Source organism: Pteropus medius, unplaced genomic scaffold (assembly GCF_902729225.1).
Source record: "Pteropus medius unplaced genomic scaffold, Ma_sr-lr_union100, whole genome shotgun sequence".
NCBI classification, from domain to species: Eukaryota; Metazoa; Chordata; class Mammalia; order Chiroptera; family Pteropodidae; genus Pteropus; species Pteropus medius.
The window spans coordinates 2,066,679-2,089,934 of NW_024354499.1; the positions used below are offsets into that span (position 1 = coordinate 2,066,679).

Sequence of the window (23,256 nt, forward strand, 5' to 3'; positions counted from 1 at the left end):
TAAGGAAAGGTTTTTATGTTTGTTTTGAGTTGTTCGTTTGTTTTGTTTTGTTTTGTTTTGTTTTTAGCATTGGAGAGATTTGCCCATGCGAGCCAAAAAGAAGTATCAAATTAACAGGAAGACATTGAGTTTTGAGAAAAGAACAACCATCTGATGAAGAAAGGTGATCATCAGACATGGAAATTTCAGTCTTGGAATCTGTTAAGAGAACATTCCTCCAAGATAAGACAGAATGAAGAATGTGTGAAGATAGAGATTGAGCAATGGAGGATAACAGTTCAAGAAGTCTGATACTTTCTATTTTCTGGGTATAGTAGGTAGTTAGGTTAACAGTAGAGCTGACAAAGAGGACTTGGATAGACTGCCAAAAGTTTTGAACAGTTACTAAAAGAGGAAAGAATCTTGCTACAGACAATGAAAGCTGAATTCCATTGATACTGTCACAAGTCCAAGGGGGATTGTTTTTGCATTTAAATTCTTTTTCTTTTTTTAATCTCTCGTTCAAGAAGAGAAAGGAAATCGTTTGGCTTCATCCAAATTTGAAGAAAGTGGCCAAAATTAGTGGAATCTATTTTGTACCTGAATTTCAGTTGAGATCATCTTCGATTGAGCCCTAATCATGTGGCAGGAACTATGCTAGACACAAGGAATATAAGTTCTATCATAAAAGATTCATAGCCTGACAGATACGCAAGATGTCATTACACATCATCCATATATACCTTCAATCTATTTGAAGGTGAGTCATGAAATCCTAAACAATAAATGGTATCTACATTTCTTAAATATACATGTTTGTTTGGATATCTCCTTTTATATGTGCCTTATATCCCTTTATGAAGAGACCAAATCAAATTTAAAGGTGTGTCAATTACAAAATAATAATAATAATAATCAAGTGATTGCTTTTTTTAGAGAAACGCCCATGGCCACCAACTAAAATATTAATTTACTGGGAGGAGCTCAGGGTGTTGGAATTTATAGGTGTGAGAAGGAGAAAGGAACCTCAGACATGCAGGGATATAACCTGAGCATAAAGGCCAGGGCGAAAGGGTAGTTTCAATGGCTATTGGTGAGGATTGAATCCATATAATATCTCAAGCTCAGTGTATAGCAAAATGTAGGTTCTTGATAGGTGAAAAAATTCTGACTCAATTTTTCTCTATCCAATAGAGATTAAATGAGATATTTTGGAACCATAAAAGTGAATCTGAGAGTGTTATGAATGTTATAAACTGGTTTCCTCACAGTCACTGAACCTCCAGTTATACCACCTAGCTCTGCTGCTCCCCTAGGTGAAAGTAGCTTTACCCTTTACCCCTATATGTCTATGTCGAGGCTGTCCCATAGGGCATAACTAAAGCTCCATTTTCTGCATGAAGCCTCTGTAGCTACTCCAGCTTAAAGAGCTCACACTCCTCTAAATGTTCTGTCTCCACTGCTCATTTAGAGAAGTCGCAAGGCGTAAGAGAAAGATCACAGGCTTCAGGATTACATGAAAACTATTCCATTCTCACCATGTGACCTTAGACAAGTTGCAAAGCCCCTTAGAACCTCACCTTCTTCTCACTTTACTTTGGTGTATCTATACTATGTGTGTATCTTGCTTCCCATCAGAGCCAACCACATAGTAAGCAAAGCCCAGTGTAAAATAAAAATATGAAACCCCTTCTTCAAAAAGCAGGAAAAACTCTTTCTTTTCTTCTATAATTTCTCTTTCTCTCAACTTATGATAGTGTTTTTGATTTGCTATTTACTATCACACTCCCTTGGGTATGGGGATACTTGCAAGGTAAGTGCAGATCCTTAAAGTCACCTGAGGCCCCACCCTGTGACTCTGTACGCAGGTGTAGGTGCCTGACGTTGAGCCTTCCTGCACCTGTACCTAGGCCCCACCAGTGGAGGTAGAGGGTGGGTCTTCAAGAGCCCATCCGGGGAGGTGGGGAGAGGCAGGAGGTGGGGCCTCACATGAGCCATAGCAGCAAGCCCCCAGTTCATGTTCTATTATCCCGTTGAACTTCACTTAAAAAACACAAATTTAACAATAAAATTATTAAGAATTTCAAGATGGCGCCCACAAAGCATTAAACTCGTCCACTATGGGACTCTCTTCTAAGAGGAAGCCCCATGTGGCTACGCTGGTCACATGTCCATGAAGCAAGGCCTGTCTCTCATATAGATTTCAGGATCTTGGAGTATGAGCACTGGTTGTTTTAGATCTTTGAATCTTCTATAGCACTTGTGCTTAACCAGGGCTTTGCATTTTCTGAGCATGGTGATTTGCTGTTAATTATTTTTCAATATGAGAAAATGAATAAAAGGTTTTATACCTGGTGAGCCATTGCTGAGAAGCAAATGAAAAAACTTTCCTGGTCTGAATAAGGAGACTTTGTTCTTTATTCAAACCCAGTGGGACCTCTGAAGGAAAAATACATCCCCCAGAATAAGCCCAAATGGATACATTTTTATTAAGCGCTTTTGGGAACGAAAGGCTGGGTGGGGGTTGGGTAGAAAGAGAGCATGACTGAATAAACTCAGAAGCTCACAATTCCCTGAGCCACCTCTGACGATCCAGTATCCTCACTGGAGTGATGCAGGACAGGGCAATTTTCCCCAAGTGGGAGGGAGACCAAGCCCTGCACCGAGAAAAGGGTCTTTTGGCAGGGAGTCTAGAAAGAACTCAACATGCACGTCAAAGTTAGAGTCAAAAGAAAAGTTTATTGGAAAAGGGATAACACTCTACAGAGTGTGGTCTCCTCACAGAGGCAGAGAATGAGAGGGAGAGTGAGAGAGACAGAGAAAAGGCACTGAGAGGGACTCTGAGTGTTCAAGGAATTTAGTTTATACATCATTCTTTAGAACCTGTGCGTGATTGTTTAAAAGACTTTGTTAACCCATTTCCTTTGATATGAACATACAGTGAGGAAGGGGAAGAGTATGTAGTGTGAAAAGGTAAGAATATGCAGAGTGAAAGGCCTGCTGGCAGTTCCTACCCTTCAATCCATAGGTCCCCCATGGTTTTAGCCATAGGCAATGACTCTTGGTTGCTGTTTACCCTTCACAAGTGTGGGAAATGGGTTGTTAGCAATCCCAGTAGAAATCTTCCTTTGTTCTGCAGGTGTCTTCCTGGCCCGACTGCAGGGCTGATCAGCATATTGCAGTCTCCGCCTGTGGTTTGATTAACATTTTAATTCTCTTGCCTCCTCCCTACTTTAGGAGTATGTGTTCTTCCAGAAGTGAAAAGATTACATATGTGCATATATTTTCCATTTTAGATGTAGAAAAGGAAACCAAATCAGATCAGTCGCCTTGCAGAAAACAGTGATTCACAAAATTGTGCTTCATTGTTTAGTAGACTTAAGGCAAGTCCTTTACTTTGGCCTCTGGCTGGGGAAGCCATGGAGACAGTACAGTGAGACGGCCACTGGGTCCTCACAGGACCTGGGCCCCAGGTGTGGCTCTCACAGCTGTGGCATTTTCGTCCTCTACATTTGGGATCTGATTTTCATCTTCCAGTGATCACTTCTGTCCTTTCCGAGCCTGATTGCTGTGGTTGAAGAAACACACCGTAAACACAAGTACTTTTACGCCATTTTCTCTAAACTGCTTCAACTGAACACTGAACAAAATGCAAATGTTATTATTTCTGAATTGGCTATGAGGTAATTATAAAGCAGCATGTTACTGGCACTTCGTGCTTTCCTCATTTGGGCATATTTTCTCCAAATCCTTTTCACTATGGAAATACTTAACCAGGTTCGATTTTTCAATATTCTCTTTATCTCTATTTTCGTATATTTTACAAAAAGGAAGTCGTCACTCAGGAGACCTTCTTTTAGAAGATTTTTCCAATTTCCGAGACATATCATTGGTTGCTTCTGGGGGCATCCAAAAGGTTTGACAAACGCAATTGGACAAACACACGAGCAGCAACAGAAAGGCAGCATTATATATATTTTGGAAGGCAATGATCCCAGAGGAAACAACAAAAAGAGAGGTCTCTTCCTCCATTTTGCTGTAATTTGAAAGGAATTTCTCTCCTCTACAAAAACAACTATGCAATAAGCATGGATTTTCTGGAATTAGAAGCTTTCTAACAAAAGTTAATTTACATTTTCCCATTGCTATTTTGTTAGATATGCCATTTTTGGCCACAAATGTATATGGAAGATTTGATACAAGTAATGTAGGAAGCAAGTAATGTAGGAGGAAGCAAAGGAACAGTTTTAAATGTTAAATTAAGCTCTATTCAGAGACTGCAATATGCTGATCAGCCCTCTGGTATACTGAGGGCACGGGAGGGGTAGAAGTTTTCCCCCAGGTGATGAGGTATGTTTGATCTCACAATGAACCGTCTGACTGGGAACCATTACAAAGATCTTCAAATTGGTGCATAGGATGCTCAGAAAAACAACAATAGAGCCAGAGACTGACACAGAATCTCTGCCTGAAAGGGCTTCCACACTCAAACGAATAAATTATAGTGTGAGATTAGAATAAATTATAGTGTGAGATTAAATGGGCTAAAGACCAGATAAACCCTGAATATCAGAAAATGGAATAAGAACTAAACAGAAGACAAGATTACTGAGGGCTTCACAGGTGTTAAGGGCTGCAGGGTCAGCCCACTAACAAGTCTGTACAGGAGGGGGATCTTGAATAAGGATATTTAATGATGAAAAAATACCCTGTAAGTAAACATTCCCTTCTGCTCAAAGAAGTCTGATTTCCCTAGGAAAGCTCTAAAGGCCCTCCAAATCTACAGTATTAATGTAGAGAGGAGGCAAGAGAATTAAAATGTTAAATCAAGCTACATTCAGAGACTGCAATCTGCTGATCAGCCCTGCAGCCAGGCCAGGAGGACACCTGCAGAACAAAGGAAGATTTCCGCCGGGATTGCTAGCAACCCATTCCCCACACCTGTGAAGGGGAACCAGGAAATACAGAGTCTTTTTTAAGTGGCTGCCCTACACAAAATAAAATTGTCATTCCCTATGGTTAAAACTGTAGGGAACCTAGGGATTAAAGGCTGGGAACTGCCAGCAGGCCTTTCACTCTATATAGTCTTCTTACCTTTTCCCACTACATACTCTTCTGCTTCCTCACTGTATGTCCACATCAAAGGAAATGGGTTCAAAAAGTCTTTAAACTATAACTCACAGAAACTAAAGAATATTATATAAATTGAATTCGCCAGAACACTCTGGGGCTTTTTTTCTTTTCTTGGGTTTTTGTCTATGCTTTCTCTAGTCTTTGCTTTTCGCCTTCTTTAATAAACAATTTTTGCCCCTAACTTTTTAGTGTGCTTGTTGAATTCTTTCCAAACTCTCCTCCAGAGGACCCTCTTCTCTCCGTGCAGGGTTGGTCCCTCTGCCAAATCGGGGAAATTTGCCCTGTCCTGCGTCAGTATGAGCATAGTATACATGGACTGTATCCCATTTGTTCCACACAAAGGGAGTTCCCACCCAGCTCTACATAACAGGGTGTGGGGTCAAGTGAGGCTTTGGGTGTGAGTGCTGGAAGATAAAACGATGATAGGGGCTTGGTTCTTGGCATGGCCCTGCTTCAAGCTCTGTGGCAGGGCAGGCCCTGTTTACTTATGGGCTGGTTTGCCCCAATACTAATCCGAAGTCCTTAGGACCACGTAATATCCTGGGACTCCCTTGATGCATCATCATAGCCAATGTAGGGAAGCACCTCTCTATCTGACTCCAAAATTCAGAAATGAATAAATATAACACATTTTTATTTTCTAACTTGAACATCTCCTTTATGCAATTCTAATTTTTTAAATGGGCCTATTGAGCATCATCTATGTGGCGGCATATTCTAGATTCTATTGAGGTAAGAGCAACAACAAAAAAACATGAACATGTTCTGTCTTTCTCATATGGGAGGACAAGAAACAAAACATAGCTCTCAGGGTGAGAGGGAGCAAGAGGCTTGTTCATGCTTCCTTACGACTTTTGGCCTTGGATGAGAGACAAGGACTGAGTTTAGGGTTGACCATCCACCCTACCCTCACCCACCCACACACAGTCACAGACTTCTACACACACTCACAAACACACATTTATACGTATCACACAAAGTACAAAGGAAGAGGGTCTTTGATTTTTGAAGCCACTGAAATAACAATATTGTAGAAAGGAGGAATTTCTTCTGTTTGACCCAATAGGAAACTTAAGGCCTAAAAGGCAAAAAAGACTCACAGAAAGAAGGAAGCGGAATAGAATTTAAGTCTCCTGGCTTCTATTTCAAATCGGTAGCTCCCAAAATGGATTTCCAAAACCTCAGAGGCAGCATGATTGTTGTTTCTCTAAGTAAAGTGTTCCCCAGGGATGTTCATAGGCATTAAAAAAAAACTAAATTAATAAAAGAAAAAGGAAAAACAACCAAGGTCTATGGTCATTTAAGTTTAGGGGAATCCGGATGAAACAACATGATAGATTTCTCCCATACAGATTTCTTAGTATGTTTGATATGTAAATGTGAATCGTCAGTTTCTAAGAGGGAGAATTATTGGATCCTGAACTGTATCTCTCTTTCTATCTCTCTATTTATTTGTCATGGAACATCTTCCAGACCAGCATTTCACAGGCCCACTGTAGAAATATCAACCTCGTCTACGGCCATGCCACCCTGAACAAGCCCGATCCCGTCTGATCTCGGAAGCTAAGCAGGGTGGGGCCTGGTTAGTACTTGGATGGGAGATCACCTAGGAAGACCAGGTGCCATAGGTGTAAAAAGTAAAGAAAGTGAGGAATTGTAAGATGACAAGGTCCTTGCAGTCTGTGAGGTCAACCAAGCATTGCCTCGCCTAAAAAAAAGAAAAGAAAAAGAAAAAAAGAAATATTAACCTCAACTCCTCGGTAAGGTATGACATGCAAAAAAATTATACAAGGTGCTGCATCCATGTGCTAAAATAACTACTTGTGAGATGGGACATCACTTGTAAAATTCTTAATCTTTTAGCAGGAAATGAAATGGAACATCTCTTGCAGAGTTAATCTTTTTAGTAAACCTAGTTAAGTTTTCTTCCCCTCTTTCTTTGTAAAAAAAGGCCCTCTCCCTCAAATCCGGATAATTGCCCAAACTGGTGACTCATTCTCTGGCTGTTGATAAGGATCTTCTGCCCATTGTTAGCAGAAATGGTGTTAAGTCAGACAGGGCCCTTAGAGTCTGAGAGGGGAGGGGACTTTGGGCCAAAGGTCTTTTTTTATTCTTTAAAAAATATATTAACCAAGCCTGTTTCCTTTACTCACTTAATAGGCAAATCAATAATAGAAATTAATAGACATATGATTTAAATAACGAGTTTGTATCTTCTTTTCCTTGTCTAGAGACTGAGGCGGCACTTCAGCAGGAAACCCAAGACCCCACCCAGACCGAGGCAGAAAGGGAAAGAGCTCTATGAAACCCCTGTAGGCAGGGATTACGGCCATTCTCAGCAGGACGCAGATACTGAAGAAGAGACCTCTGGTCCCTCAACATCCATACTAATAATAAGGGGGTTCATGGCTCTTAGAAAAGAGCTAGGCAGGAAAGTTAGTCAGGGGGTTTCGAGTCTGCCTGCAAAGACACTGAGGTCATCCTGTCCTAGAAAGGGTCCGTCCTAATCCTCCCACAATTAAGCAAGCCAGAAGGCATTTTTTAACTCACACAAAGAAACCAGGAGGCAGAGAATTAGATACCAGTTTAAGCCAATCACTCGCACCTGCACAGTGAAGTCCCCAAGGACCTTAAACTCACCTGAGCCTCATTATGTCATAATTATAATATAATGTATATGCCTGGAAGTTCATTAATATCATTATAACAGACTGAATTCTGGGAACAAACATGCGCAGAAAGCAAAATAATGAATCATTGAGTCCTGTCAATCTTAGTTGTCAATCAACGAAGCCCACTCCTCTAAGAAAAGTAACCACTCACAGCAAAAAGGGATAAAAACCCTGAAGTCTTTGTTACCAGGCCTCAGGCCCACTTCCACTTCTGGAAGTGTATTTTCCCTTCTAATAAAACTTTTCTACTGTATTTCAGTGTCTTACTCAGTTCTTTGTTCGAGATATCAAGAACATGGACAAAGCGCCAGGAGAGGACCCCACTCTCCAGTAACACCTGTGGCTGAGTGTAAAGGCATTGCGCTGTCCACTCTTTGACTCTGCAGTGATGTGACAGTTCCTAAAGCAGAGGAAGACCTCTTTACACATGTCTGCCTCCCATCCCAGGTTTATTGATCTTTTGCAGCTTAAGAGTCAGTTTGAAAGAAATTTGTGGATACATTGAAAACATAAGCAAAATCTTACCACCCATACCAACATTTGAAAGAGATATTTATAGTGAATCAAGCTTTACAACCATATAACCCCAACTTATGATTCCAATCCACACATAAAAGAATAATCATGGACTCAAGAAGGTTTCCATAGGTGATTAATGAGATAAAGTTTTCCTCTTCAACAATTTGATTCACCAGCTTTAGTTTCTAGGAGAGAGCAGGAAAAAAATTAAAATTTTAATTCACCTCCAAGACTGTTTTGAGCATTTATTTCTTTGTCCAAATGACAATTTCTACTCTCTGTTTCTGATGAAAACATGTTTTTATTATTTTAACATAATTTCTGAATATTAAATTATCCAGAAATAAAGAGACTGAGATTTCTTTTATAGCTCCAGAAAAAATAAAAGTTCCTCCTAGGCTAGGAAGAAGATGTAATGGAAGCAGTGGATTTGGGCTGGGTCTTGAAAAAATGAATAGCAGTTTACCAGTTAAAGAAAGGCAAGGGATTGGTGCTCCAGGGTAAGAGAACCACATGTGTGAAGGCATAGGGGCATGGAACATCTCGAATATCCCAGAAACAATGGGAACTCAGGTATAGCTACATGACAGAGAGAGACAGATACAGCTAGGAAGGCTTTGGGAACCTTATTATAAAGAACCCTGGATGCTATCCCAATGGGTTTGAATTTTATCTCATAGGCTGCCAGTGAAAGATTCTAAGCATAGTAGAGTCGTACACTAAAATATAAAAGATTGGCGACTAGAATGACTGATTACATAACCATTGTAAAAGTCTGGGTGAGAGGACTTATGGCTATGGCCAGAGTTGAGAGGCATTTCTGAGATGAAACGACAAGGTTTGGTAACTAACTGGATGTGGCGATAGGAAGAATGGGCTGAAGACAGCTCTCAGGTTGTCTAATGGGATACATGGTACTATCCTGGAGAAGGCTCAGGATTGCAGAAATGGGGGTTAGGTTTGGTAGGAGTAGCTAACAGAACATGTTAAGCCTAAGCAAAACCATTACAATGGGTTCAGGTAAAGGTAAGAAGAGGAAGTGATTCTCACATTCTTATAGGAGCTGCTATCTGGAAGGCCCAGTGTGCCCACAGTTTCTCATTTGTAGTCTTGTTTGATTTTAGGGATTATTCCTTTTCTGAATCTAAGTAATATCAATATATAAAATATCCACACCCACACTTCAGTTGGACCAAAAGTTATCATAAATCATATTGAGTTTGTTGTGATATCTTCAACTTCAACAAATGATGAGTCAGATTAACTCCATGTCAAAGTTCCTTGCTAAGGCAGCTATTCCAAAAGGCTCCTTGGTACACTGGATTATGACACAGATATGGGAAATGAAGGTAGATAAGTCTTTGACTCCACCTGGTCACACCTATTTTGAGCAAAGCCAATCAAGTACAAATATGAGAAGATTCCTTGTCTGAGTCCATGCTTGCCTTCTCCTCCATTCCACTGCTGTGGTGAAGCCAAGATGAGATTCACAGTGAGTAGATTTTCCCTTTTGAATTTATTATCTTCTAATAGCAGACTGTTAACACTCTGAGCTAAAGGCATCTGTTTCTTAGGACAATATCACTGTAATGGAAAATTTTGTTTAAAAAATCTCTTCTTTTCATGGAATTGTGGCATTTATAAACATCTCTATAGATAAAGATAATTATAGTGGGATTAAATAGCTGTCTGAGCATCTTATACCATGCTATCTTTAATAAAATTACTTTTCAGATCTTCTGATTTAAGTCTGGGCAGAGAGCAAACAGTCCCTAAGCCCCAGAAAATGCCTTATCTTTCCCCACATTCTTGAATTCCTTTTTTACCAAAACTCCTGAGTAGGTTCAGGCAAGATAAAAAAACATGTTATCACATTCTCTGCTGTCAAATGAATCTCCAAGTAAGAACAATTTGCCTTAGACACTGTCCATAGTCATTTATTCATGACAAGGCCTGAAGCATGAAGCTCTTGCAGCATCTCACCCATGGTTCCAGCTAAAAAGCTCAGAGTGTAGCAGGTGGACCACAAAATTCTGCCAAAGTAACTTGTGGTTAACCGTGCATCTCTTATAACAACAAACAAAAGGACTGAAATCAGAGAAGTATTTTTATATTTCAACATAGTAAAGACTAAAATATATTACAGCAGACTCTCCTTCATAATGGAGTTGCTAGTGTAAAATCATTATCTAGAAATAAGTTCTAATAACAATAAAGTTTAAAATAATACAGGAGATCAGATCTTGATCTCTCCTAGAAGAAGAAATACAACGTTGGCCATTAATACAAGCTTGGTTAAGTCATTTAAGTGACTTCTGAAACTCAATTTCCTCAGCTGTGAAAGGATTGTATTGTACTAGTAGATCTCAAAAATTTCTTTCATCTCTTGACCTTTTTTTTTTAAACTAATTTTTTCTTCCTCTTAAACTATCAGGAGAAAAATTAAACAAATTTTTAAAATTACTTTGAATCACCAGGTCAGTTCTCAAACCATTTTGTCCCAGTCAAAGGAAATGAGAACAGGTACTCAGAATCAGGCACCCTGCATAAAGCTCTATGTTCTAATAAGCAATGTCATGTACCTAGTGACCCAGGTACCCTGGGACAGCTATTGATTTCTCTTCTGCTAACCATGCTTAACAGCCAGACACTCCATCCTTGGCCTCTCAGCACCAGTATCCAACATGCTTACTAATCCATTGCTTTAAAAATAATTAAAAATTAAAAGACAACTTTGCTCTTAGAAGTTCTAGGAATGAAGGAAAGCATTCAGAGCAATCATTTGATCTGGAAATCATTCTTATTTAATTTTCAGATCAAATAGGAAAATTAATTATTTTCAGATGTGATGATTTTTAGAACTTATAACTATTTTCATATCACATGCCATTCATTCTCAATTTTATTTTTCAATTTTTCAATACACTAACACTTTATTAGTTTTTTCATAAGACCTACATTAAAAATCCTAAAACTATATATCACAATAGCAAAATATAAGTAACCAACCACAATTGTACATTATCATTAAAACTGTTTATGGTTGAAAAAAAATACAAGGTCAAAGAAGAACAGACAGACCATTGAACACAGTAGTAAGGTTAATAAATACTTTCCATAAGCTTGGATAGAGAAAGAAAAAAGAAGACATTGTTTTGCCATGTGACAGGAAGCCAGTGTTATTTGTGATTTCAGATTTTCTTTGCTGGACTTCTTGGTGTCCTCCTGACTCCTGCCTTTGCTGACTATGTAAGTCTCACTTTTTAAAGTCTATTATCAAAATGTATTTGCAAAAAAAAATAATATGATATTAAACCATTATCGATTTCTCAAAAATTTCAGAATATCAACATCGATGATAACAACAACAGCGGTGGAAGTGGGCAGCAGTCAGTGAGTGTCAACAATGAACACAACGTGGCCAACGTTGACAATAACAACGGGTGGGAATCCTGGCACACGCTCTGGAATTACAACACTGTAAGTAGCCAGCACCCGATTTCCATTCTTTACAAATATGATAGTTCTTTCATAACAACAGAAAAATTGCCTGCTATTCATAAAAAAAATAAAATAAAATAAATTCTAACTGCATATAAGCATAGAGTACCAATTTTGCTTGCCTAGTTTCACCCCCTAGATGTAACTGCTATTAAGTTTCCCATGATCAGTGAAAATTCAAACCAATAAACAGTAATTAGGATCCACTATGTTCAAGGGATTGTGAGGTTGTAAGACAAATATGAACAGCCTTTTGTTTTGCCTAGAGATCCCCTCAGTAATGATAAAAGACCTTCACAATATTACTGCTGTCAAAGCATAGTCTACCTCATTCGATCTTCAAGTTCCTTCCAAAAAGACAGAAACTGACATTTCACCTGTAATTTAAAGGGACCAAAGGAAATGTAAATGATAATATTAATTGGTAAGGGAAACAAAAAAACACTTGGTTCTGGTTAGAAGACCCAACTGTGCAGTTATCAGCTATGTGTTGAACAAACTTTACACTGTTAAAAAGACTCTTTATTGTTTTAGTTTTACGATCTGATCAATTTAAAAACTAATTCCTGTCTTACATGACTCCTTGAAATATTATAAAGACCAAAGAAGATTAAAATGTGATAGTATTTTTTTAATACTTTTTATTTATTTATTTATTTATTTACTTACTTTTTTATTATGGTGGCATTGGTTAATGAAATTCAGCAAGTTTCAGGTGTACAATTTAGCAGTAAGGCATATATATATATATATATATGCACACACACATGTATATATATATAATAGTATTTTAAATTATTTCAGCAAAACAGACATGTAGAGTAATTCTTAACCACGCTAGAACCTAGAGATAAAGCAACAACTTAGACACTGAGTCTCTGCCCTCAGGGGTCTAATCTGTCAAATGTTAGCCATAAATGTGATTGCAAAACAAGGCCAGATCCTGTGCTTTTATCCCAGTTCATCGTGATCTCAGAGTTCTGGTTCTCTCCACTGGTAAAATTGTTTTCTGATGAGGAAAGTTCCTTGATGAACATACTTCTCACACTCTACCATCTTCCTAACAGGGCTTTGCTGCAACCAGACTCTTTCACAAGAAAGCATGCATTGTGCACAAAATGAACAAGGATGCCATGCCATCTCTTCAAGCCCTTGATGCCCTGGTCAAAGAGAAGAAGGTAAAAATAAAAGTCCTTTTATTTTTGTCACAATCATCCCCTCTTGACCATAGTATGTTGTAGTGTGCAGCACAAAATGGGAAGAAGAATTGGTCAAGTGCCTGAGGAGAGGCAGCTGCCACCACACTCAAATGCTGTGGCTCACACCTTCCCCTACAGAGGTTTTTCAGAACACCTAGCCTCTACTGTTAGAGGAAAAAAGTTCTCACACCAAGGAGAGCCTTCAGCACTTCTCCAAGGACATTTTTCTGCAAGAGTTGGGTTATGATTATTAGATTTAGCAAAAATAGAGGATTCCAAGTTAATTTTGAATTTTAGATAAGCAATTGATCATTTTTAGCATAAGTATGCCCTATGCAATATTTGGGATATACTTATACTAAAAAATGATTTGTTTATCTGAAATTCAAATTTAACTGGGTGTCCTGTATTTTATATGGCAACCCCAGTTGGAGTGAGTGGGGAGAAGGGATTCATCATTCTTTAAAAAGTTTGCCTGAGTTCATATTCATATAACCGATAAATGGCTACCTTTCATTAACAGGGTAGAAAAATAAATAAACTGCATTCCCAGAATTTAGTCAACACATAGTTCAATTTCAGAAATATGAATGACCAAATGAGGCCCAAGCTTCCAAATAAATTTAGCCTCAGATTTCTGCTTTTATGAGAAGCTGAGGTTTCAAACCACCTAAATTCCTTGAGACAATGAGAAATTCTGAGATATACATGGTTGCAATTGGTTCTTCTTCATTTTGATTATAGAAAAATTATAACCAAGCAATACTGCCTGTTGACCTGGTATACAACCCTCAATTCAACAAACTGCTGGGATTAGCACTCATTCTCTCTCTTCCTTTTCCTCTGTCTTTTCTATATTCAGCTTCAGGGTAATGGACCAGGGGGACCACCTCCCAAAAGCCTGATGTATTCAATCAACCCTGGCCAAGTCAATGACCTGGATAAGTTTGGAGATTCCATCGTTAGCATGTGCAAGGGGATTCCAACATACATGGCTGAAGAGATTCAAGGTGAGTAGCCTCCCTATTATGCACTCTAAGTTAGTGCTGGTAAAATTGTCAGACTATTCTCAGGCATGTCCACAAAGGATTCCAACTACCTAGATGGTAATCAAGGCTACGCAGCACTTGTTCCCTGCCATGCATTATTCTTCAGGATTTAGATGTGTTAACTCATTTGCTCCTGACATCAATCTTATGTGATAGGTTCTATTATTGTTTTCATACTCAACATGAGAAAACTGAGGCACAGAGAGAGGTCACAGAACACTTGCCGGGTTCAATCCTAAGCATCTTGGCTCTGGGTCCTGTGCTATTAAGAATCCTGAAATATTGCCCTTCAAAGGTGAAATTAGAGTACATTCAAGACATGGTCAAAGAATACATGTTAACTAAATGAAAGCAAAAGGCCAATAGAATCTTTTGACTTTTACAGCTCGAACAATCACTTAATTTCTGAGCATTCAAAGGATAATTTACACAAAAACGAAGTATCCACCTAGGAACCTAACCTAACAGCAGCTTTTCAGATCTTTGAATCTATTGATTTAACCTTTATAGCTAGATAGCTAGATCTTGAAATTGTTGCAGAATTAGTTTGGAAACTGTATGACTTCTCCTCTCCCCATTCACTGCTGCCCTCTCCCTCAGAAAAAGAGTTCTTGAAAAGATGTTGATACTGGCTTCTTCTTTTCTTTTTCTCAGGGGCAAGCCTGATGTTCTACTCAGAAAAGTGCTTTGATGCCAATATACTCTGGATTCTGAACATTTCTTTCTGTGGAGAAACCGTGGAAGCCTGAAAAAGAAAAGTTGTTTTAGGTTTAGTCATCACAATATTTTATGCAGAAAAACATGAGTTCTAATTGTTTTTTATCATATCATTCTGAAATGTTCTCTCCTGATTGTGTTTGGTTTCTTTACATTTCAATAAACCTATTTAGCACTGAAATTAGTTTAACCTAAAATTCCTTACGATTTCCATTTGGAATGCACAGGATCAAAAGTGCAATTTGGTAGTAGCAATTTGTTGAAGTGCGTTAGACCCAACTATTAGCCTATATTCAGGACGTGTCCCTTATAAAGAACCCCTTCAGATGCTTCAGATACTACTAACCACAGCTCTGGGAATGGTTCCAAGACCATCCGACTGCTGTGAGAACTGTTCTATAGTTGATGTGCACAGTGACGTTTCAGATCAGCAAGGGCAGAAATCCACTCAAAGTAGCTTAAGCCAGAAAAGGAAAGTTTATTGCAAGGGTATTGGAGTATCTAAAATAATCTTAGGGCAACAAAAGCAGCTGGTATCAAAGATACTGGAGCCAGGAACTATATTGACACCAAGACTCAAGTCTCCTTCTCTCTCTCTGAAGCCATGTGTTAACTCTTCTCTGCTCCTCTCTAAATTCTGCTTTCCTCTTATTTCAACTCACAGATGGCTTTTTCTGCAAAGATGGCTGAACCAAAATGTTAGCCTCATCTCCATGTTTACATGTCTTTCCAACTTAAGAAGTAACGTCTAATACTTTTGAATCCCAATTCCAATTTTCCTTCCCACTATTTTATTCAAGAGTTCATGACCTCCATTCTATAATGGCCAGAGAAGTGAAGTCACATGGAAGTGAAGCACTGGGGTCTCCACTGAAGGAGAAAGACCTCAGAGAAAATAAAGACTTCAAGTGTTGTGTATTACAATGTGAATCTATAGTTTACTTTTTAAAATTGCTCTCAGGATTTTTTTTTAAATCCTGGGTGCTGTAAAACAGTGGTCTCCATGCTTTTTGGCATCAGGGACCAGTGCTCCTATAAGAATCTAATGCCTGATGAGCTGAGTGACAATGCTAGTGCTGGGGAGCGGCTACAAATACAGATGAAGCTTCCATAGTCAGCCACTCACCTCCTGCTGTGCATCTCAATTCCTATAAGGCCATGGACCGGTACTGGTGAGAGGCCTAGGGGGTTCGGGACCCCTGCTGTAAAAAGGTATCTAATTCATTCCCAAGTCTTCAGATGGGATATCCCTAAATAACCCTCCAAACAAAATTAAAGACATTAATTACCACCATTTGAAAAATGTAATATTTACCATCCTAATTAGGAGGAAATTATAATTATTTTCTTTAGCCTGAGACATTTTTATTGCTGTTCACATGAAGTGTACCACCAGTGTAATACAGTTTTCAAAATATCTTAAAGTCATGAGATGTGGAAACCTGTCCAAGACTCATCAAATATCAAGGTCTTAGATACTCCTTTACTGTGAACGAGAAAAAAATAAAACTGTGACTCGCAAACTGGATACAACACCAAGGCTGACTTTTGGGAGCTGGTAAATCTCATGTTTCATGGAAGAATTGTCTAGTCACTATTTCAGGATAAGAAATTAAATTCACTAGGAAAATATAAAGATTCTAGATTATATACACCTATCAAAATATATAAAGGAAAAATTGTAAGAATTTCAGGAGAATTTAACAGTCTCGCTATACTAAAGATTTTTAACATATATCTTTTAACACTAACTTACAGATGAAGCAGTTAAAGATATAAAAAGTTTAATACAATTAACATGCTTATTTTAATGAACATATATAGAACGCTGCAGAATACATATTCTTCTTAATCACATATGGGACATTTACAAATATTGATCATGTGCTGAAGGATAAATCAGATTTAAAAATTTTTTCAAATGGTAAAGAACACATTTTTTTGACTTCAACTTAAGATAGAATAAATATTGCCCTCTGAATAAAAAAAGATCATTCCATTTGTTTAGAAATCAGGAAACAAACTTCGAAATAACACATGAGCCAAAGAAAAATTCATGATGATAAGTAGAATGTATTTTGAACTGTGAAATAATGAAAGCACTTCATACCAAAATCTTGTGAGCAGCAGCTATAGTAATTTACAGTCTTGAATGTCTATTTTATAAAAGAAGAAAGGCTGAAGATTGAGTTAAGCATTCAACTTTAAATGTGAGGGACAAGCATTAAATATCAAAAATAAACAGAAAGAAAAAATAATATTGACAATATCAAAAGTTAATAACATGGAAGACAAATATATAATAGTAAGGTTCAACAAAGTCAAAAACTGGTTCTTGTGGAAAGGCAAAAATTGACCAGAAATAAAAAGAGATAAATCACAAGCAATGCTAGGAATGAAAAAAAGGATACTAAGCTACAGATGTTACAGATATTAAGATGTTAATAAAATAAATTTATAAATAATTTCATGTCAATAAATTTGAAAGCTTAGGTGAAATGAATTTCTAAAACACTCACTACCAAAACATACTAAAGAAGAAATATAATGCCTTAATAATTCTATAACCAGTAAAGGAATTAGTTCAGAAATTTAAAAATTACATGCAAGAAAACTCTAAGCCACGATGGTATTTACACTGAGATTGAATAAACATTGAAAATACAGATTAGTCTAATCTCATAAAACTATTCAAGTGTATAGGGAAGTAAAAAGAAGTACTTTCCAAGTTACTTCATGAGTATATTAATAACCTCATTCCAAAACTTGACAAGGATTGAATGAAAAAAGAAATGTACAAGGCAATCTCTGTCATGAAGATAGATGCAAAATGTCTTAACAAAACGGTAGCAAGTCAACTGAGCAAAGTGTAAAAAGATAATACAGCATGACTGCGTTGGATTTTTTCCTAGCAATACCCATTGGTTCGATATTAGGAAATTAGCAATGTAATTTGCCACATTAAAATATCCAAAGACAACAATATATGATGTATCTCAATAGTAGCAAAATTATATCATTGAATATTTGTTCATAATAAATAAGTAACTTAGAAAATCTGGAATTAAAAGAAGTTGTACTGAAAGTTAGTAAAGAAAGAAAGAAAGAGAAAAGAAAAAAAAGAGGAAGGAAGGAAGGAAAGGAAAAAGGAAGGAAAGAGGATAGAAGGAAGGAAAAAGGAAGAAAAAGAAGGAAGGAAGAAAGAGTTGAAAGGAAAGAAAGAAAGAAGGAAAGAAGAAAGAGCGGGCTGAGGGAGGGAGGGAGAGATGGAGGAAGAAGGAAGGAAGGAAAGAAAGGGAGAAAGAAACTATTATGCCCGGATGACATGTTTTTCTGTGAAAAACACATGCATTTATAGATAATATGGGAATCGGAGCATTTAGAAAAGTCCATGAATACAAAAATAACTATTAAATATAAATTGCATTTCTATATATCAGCAGCAAATATATAGAAACTTCCATTGTTTAAATAGCATTTATAAGAGCAATATAAAATATAACATATCTAGGAAAAATTATTTAATTTATTTAACGATATTTCTTAAATAACCTGCTACACATATCGCACTATTGTGCACACTTGAAATTCATCAGCTAATAAAAACGTAAAGCTCCTTGTCTCATGTAGCTAGCATTTTAGTCAGAAGAGGGAGAAATAAACAATAAACATAATTATCATAAACAAATACATAAATAAATAGTAGGATATTTGGTAAGATGGTATTGTGTACTGTTATACAGTAGAATAGAAAATGATAAAAGCTAAGGGGAAGATGCAGAGAACAATAAGGAGAATCAAGAATGCCAGGAGGGAAGAGCCACTCTGCAATTTTTAATAGGTATTTAAGATAGGCATCGTTGGACAGGGGAAATTTGAACAAAGTCTGAAAGAGATAAAGTAGTTAGCCATGTCTATATTTCTAGAAGAAAAACATTACAAGCAAAGGAAATAGTGCTAAGGCCTAAGGCAGAAGTGTGCCTGGCATCTTCAAAGTACAGCAAGATCAGTGTGGCTGAAACAGTGTGAACAGAAAAGAGAGAAGAAGGAAATGAGGGTGAAGAGATAGAGGGAACCAGATCATGATGAGCCTTGCAGGCCATTGGTGGCTTTGAGTATTATTCTGAGTAGAATAGAAAGACATCGCAGTAATCTGAGCCAAGATAGGATATGATCTTATTTTAAGCAATAAATTAAAACAAAATTATTAAGCAGACATAGATGTGCTAGACTTCTATGAAAACTTTATTGAGAGGCATTAAGGTAGAATAAATAAATACAGATAAACTATGGCCATGAATTAGAAGATTTAATATTATAAGAATGTCAGCTCCCCCTCAATCTATAGATTCCATGCAATTCTAAGCCAGTTCCCAACAAGTCATGCGTGTACATGCGTGTGTTTGCTATATAACAAGCTAAATTTAGAATATAGATGGAAGATCATTGACCAGTTGGAAGACGGTTCTCCAGGGGTCCTTGATGTTTCTATACATGAGTAGAAGCACTGACTGTCCTTTGTTCTCAACTGTTTTTGCAAGGATGTTTGTATAGGAAACAGGTTTGGAAGATAGGCATTTGTCTCTCTTTAGAACAAAAGGCAAGTTTACTTCTATTATAAAAGATTTGAATTCTCTAAGCTCAGGATCCTCTGTGCAACCCACTGTCTGTACAAGAATCCATCTGGGTCTTAGGCATTACCCTTGGAACATGTGGGCAAGAAACGCTGACATTAGCATTCATACTCATACTATTTCCTGTGCCATGATTAATAAAGTCTTTCATCTCTCACCCAGGGGTCTCATGTCTTCTGTCATCATCCATAAAATTATGGCAGGCTAACTTTTGAGATTTCAAGGTAAAATCTCAAACCCTACCTGAAAGGGCCAAGAATAGCCAAGTTACTGATGTAGGACAAAAAAAAATGAGTGAATTTGACCCATCAAAATTAGTAAGCAGACATAGTAATTAGAATAATATGATATAAGTACTGGGATATACAAATACATCAATGGACCAAAATAGAAAGTCCACAGATAAATCCACAAAGCTATAGATTACTGAAACAAGTTGTAGGCTGCATTTCAGGTCTATAAAGGAAAGATGAATTTTTTTAAACAATTGGTATTTTTATTTTTATATAGAATAAAAATAAATGAGAAAATGAAACCAGACCCCTACTTCCCACCATGTTAAAAAAAATAAATTTTAAGTATATTAAAAACTTAATATGAAAAAATAAAGTCTTAGAAGATAATAATAAATAATAACTTTATGACTACCGAGAGATTTGCTAAACTTCTTAGAAAAAGTCCTATATATAAAGTAAAATAATGATAAATTCTCTACATTAAAAATAAGAATATCTGTTAATCCAAGTCACCAAAATTAGAATGAAAAGACAAGCCACAAACCACTAGAGCTATTTACAACACATAAACTGGATAAAGGATTAATATAAAAATTATATAAAGAACTCTTACATATCAATAAGAAAAAGATGAATGACTAATAGAGAAATGGAAATAAATAAGTTTCTAGCAGAAAAGAAATCCTGAATGGTAAATCTAGATATGCAGAGATGTTAACTTCCTTAGCAATAAAGAAAATGCAAATTAAATCATAATGAGAGATCATCTCATATCCATCTGATGGGCAATGAAAAGTATAGTATGAGGTGTTAGAGAGGATGTAGAGTAAATAGAACATAGCCAGAGCAAGCATAAATTGATACAACTGCTGTGGAAAACAATTCGACATTGTCTAATAAGTTGAAGATGTGACTGTCCTAAGCCGCAACAATTCCACTCTTAAAAATATATTCTAGAGAAATTCTTGCAAGGGGGCATCCAGAAACATGTACAAAAATGTTCATACCAGCAGTGTTTGGAACAGCAAAAAAAAAAAACTAGAAATAATCCAAATGTTTGCCAGCAGTAGAATAGATAAATAAATCACGATCTGTTTATTTAGTAGAATACTAAATATCACAGAAGGAAAACCAAATTAATCATAGCCACACACAATATAAGAGACCTATGAAAAATTATCTTGAGTTCAAAACGCAAATTGCAGAAGAAAATATATTGTATTCACATAAAACCCCAAAACAGACAAAAATAAAACATGCATATGTGGTAAAACTTGACTACAAGCAAGGGAATGATAATACAAAACTTTGTGTAATCGTGTACCCCTGAGAGGAAAAGATGGGGTGACAGAGGGACAAATGGAAGACTTCCAAGGTAGTGGTAATGCTTTCTCTCTCAAACTAAATTAAGGGGCAGGAAGTTCATTGGTGTGTGTTGTATCATTATTCTTTACACTTTATGTTACATTTTTAAATAGTCTTTTGCACTTGATACTTAATTACAATTTTTAAAAGTTAAAAGACACAATAAGATAATGTTATTAAGACAATCAGAAGGTTGACCTTGTGTGGATGGAAAGAAACTGCTCTTTTATTCTAAAAGAGCAGAGAGGCCTCTCATCTCTTGCTCAACTCTGAGGTCGGTGGTTCCAAACATTCATTCAGCCTTTGACCCATGTCCCCAGAAGAGTGTATAAGTAAAAATGAGTTCATTCAACACCAGGATGCTGAGAGGTCTGCAAAGAGAAGCCGCTGTTCCTGGGCTGTGCCAGGGCCAAACCCTGCTCTCCACAAGACTCTAAATCACTGCCTCGGAAACCTGCTGTGCAGTTTCCCATTTTCAGTTTTGTTTGTCCTTGCGGATAACCTGAATAACTCATGCCAAACTGTGGCTCGCCCTCTCACCTTGGCGCATCTGAAGTCAGGAGGAGATGCAGAAAGCACACAGAGCTGGCTAGCAGAGTCGTCAGAAGTTTTAGTGACTTCATAACCCCAAGAGACACCAGAGGGAAGGAGATAATGTCCTGCTACAAGCCTGATTCTAAGAAGGAAACAGTAACAGAAAATACTTTAGATAAGTCCTTGCCCATTATTAGAATATCTTTCTAATCTCCTCCCAGTTGCACTTCTGACATAATCAAATAGTTTAAACTTAACCTCCTGTAGTTGAATCCTTCCAGAGCATTCACTAACAAATTTTAACTTAAAGTCAATTTTTCCAAGGTGCTTTCACATCAATAGATACATATATCTATTAACTGAGCTTCACATTTCTCAAATATTCAAAAGTTAGAAATAACCAATCAGGAAGATCAGGAAGTACAACCAAATTCAAGCATAAGAGAAAGTTTACCAAATTTCACATTTAAGTCACTCATACCCAGATATTCAAATTAGGCTGGGTCCGTTTTAAATATCTTCTTTCCTAGGAACTAGAGATAAGGCAGGGAGGAAAAAAGCAATTAAAGTGTCTATTTTCATGAAGTTTACTTCCTAGTGGTAGAGAAAAACAACAAATAAATACATAATATGAATAATGATGGTAACTGTTAAGGAAGGAACAAAATAACATGAGAGAAGAGGAACCATCAATGGAAAGTTGAGGTGGGGAAGAAGTTGTTTTTACAGTAGATAGGCAGGCGCATAATAAGAAATATAGCTGGCCTATGTCCCAGGTCCTTGGGAGGTAGTCTCTAAACCCTTGTAATTTCCCAAGTGATAGGAACTTCTTTGTTATTCATAATGGTCCCCTCAGACCACACCTGATAGTTTATGCTAATGAGATGACTCATGGTGGGTCCCTAGATAGTTTATGTGAAGGAGATGACTCAGGTTGGGGACAGGTCATGCTAGAACGACCCAACTACGTGATTAGAATTTTGAGGCTTTAAGCCACATTATATCAGCCTGACTTCAAAGAAGGGGATAAGGCTAGAGATTGAGTCACATGACCAATGATTCGATCAGTCATACCTACATAATAAAGCCCTAATAAAAACTAGGGACACCAAAGCTTGGGAGGACTTCTCTAGTTGGCAACACTTCACATCAATGTGTGAGAAGGGTCACAACCCTGACTTTATAGAGAGAGGACAAAGGACACACTTCATTGGCCAGGACCCTCCCAGACCTTACGTTACTTACCTCTCTTTGGCTGGTTCTAATTTGTATCTCATCGCAATAATAAAGCCATAATCATCATAAGTATAGTGCTTTCCTGAGTTCTGAGTTATTCCACTGAATTATCAAACCTGAAGGGATAGTGAGAACCCCTGAATTTGTAGCCAGCCGGTCAGAAGTGAGGTTGGCCTGGAGACGCCTGGACGTGCAGCTGGTATCTGAAGTGAAGGCAGTCCTATGGAGATAATAATGATAATAAAATAATAATGTCTACAAATTTGATAGCTTAGACTATGATCAAATTTTTAAAAACATTCCAGGGATATTTAAAATGAATGTATGTCAGCTCCAAGATTTAAAATAGAATCTAAATTACAGAAGTGGAACTTAATTCCTTGCCCTTGAGTATGGATTGACTCAGTTACTTGCTCCTCATAAATAGAGTATGGGAAGGAGAAATGGTAACTTTACAAGGGAGAAACCTGACAGACACCACT

General features: G+C 37.3%; 1 protein-coding gene and 1 non-coding gene across 2 annotated transcripts; both read left to right on the plus strand.

Moving 5' to 3' along the window:
- The first annotated feature begins 6,624 nt into the window (after nt 1-6,624).
- LOC120594693 (5S ribosomal RNA) lies at nt 6,625-6,743 on the plus strand. Its single transcript, XR_005650662.1, has one exon. It is a non-coding gene; the product is annotated as a 5S ribosomal RNA (ribosomal RNA).
- Nucleotides 6,744-8,836: 2,093 nt separating this feature from the next.
- On the plus strand, nt 8,837-14,801 carry GKN1 (gastrokine 1). The gene is made up of 7 exons (XM_039852515.1): nt 8,837-8,876; nt 9,695-9,795; nt 11,499-11,552; nt 11,646-11,783; nt 12,872-12,982; nt 13,866-14,013; nt 14,707-14,801. Exons 1-7 carry the CDS (start codon nt 8,837-8,839, stop codon nt 14,799-14,801), a joined length of 687 nt encoding a protein of 228 aa, XP_039708449.1.
- Nucleotides 14,802-23,256: the final 8,455 nt, after the last annotated feature.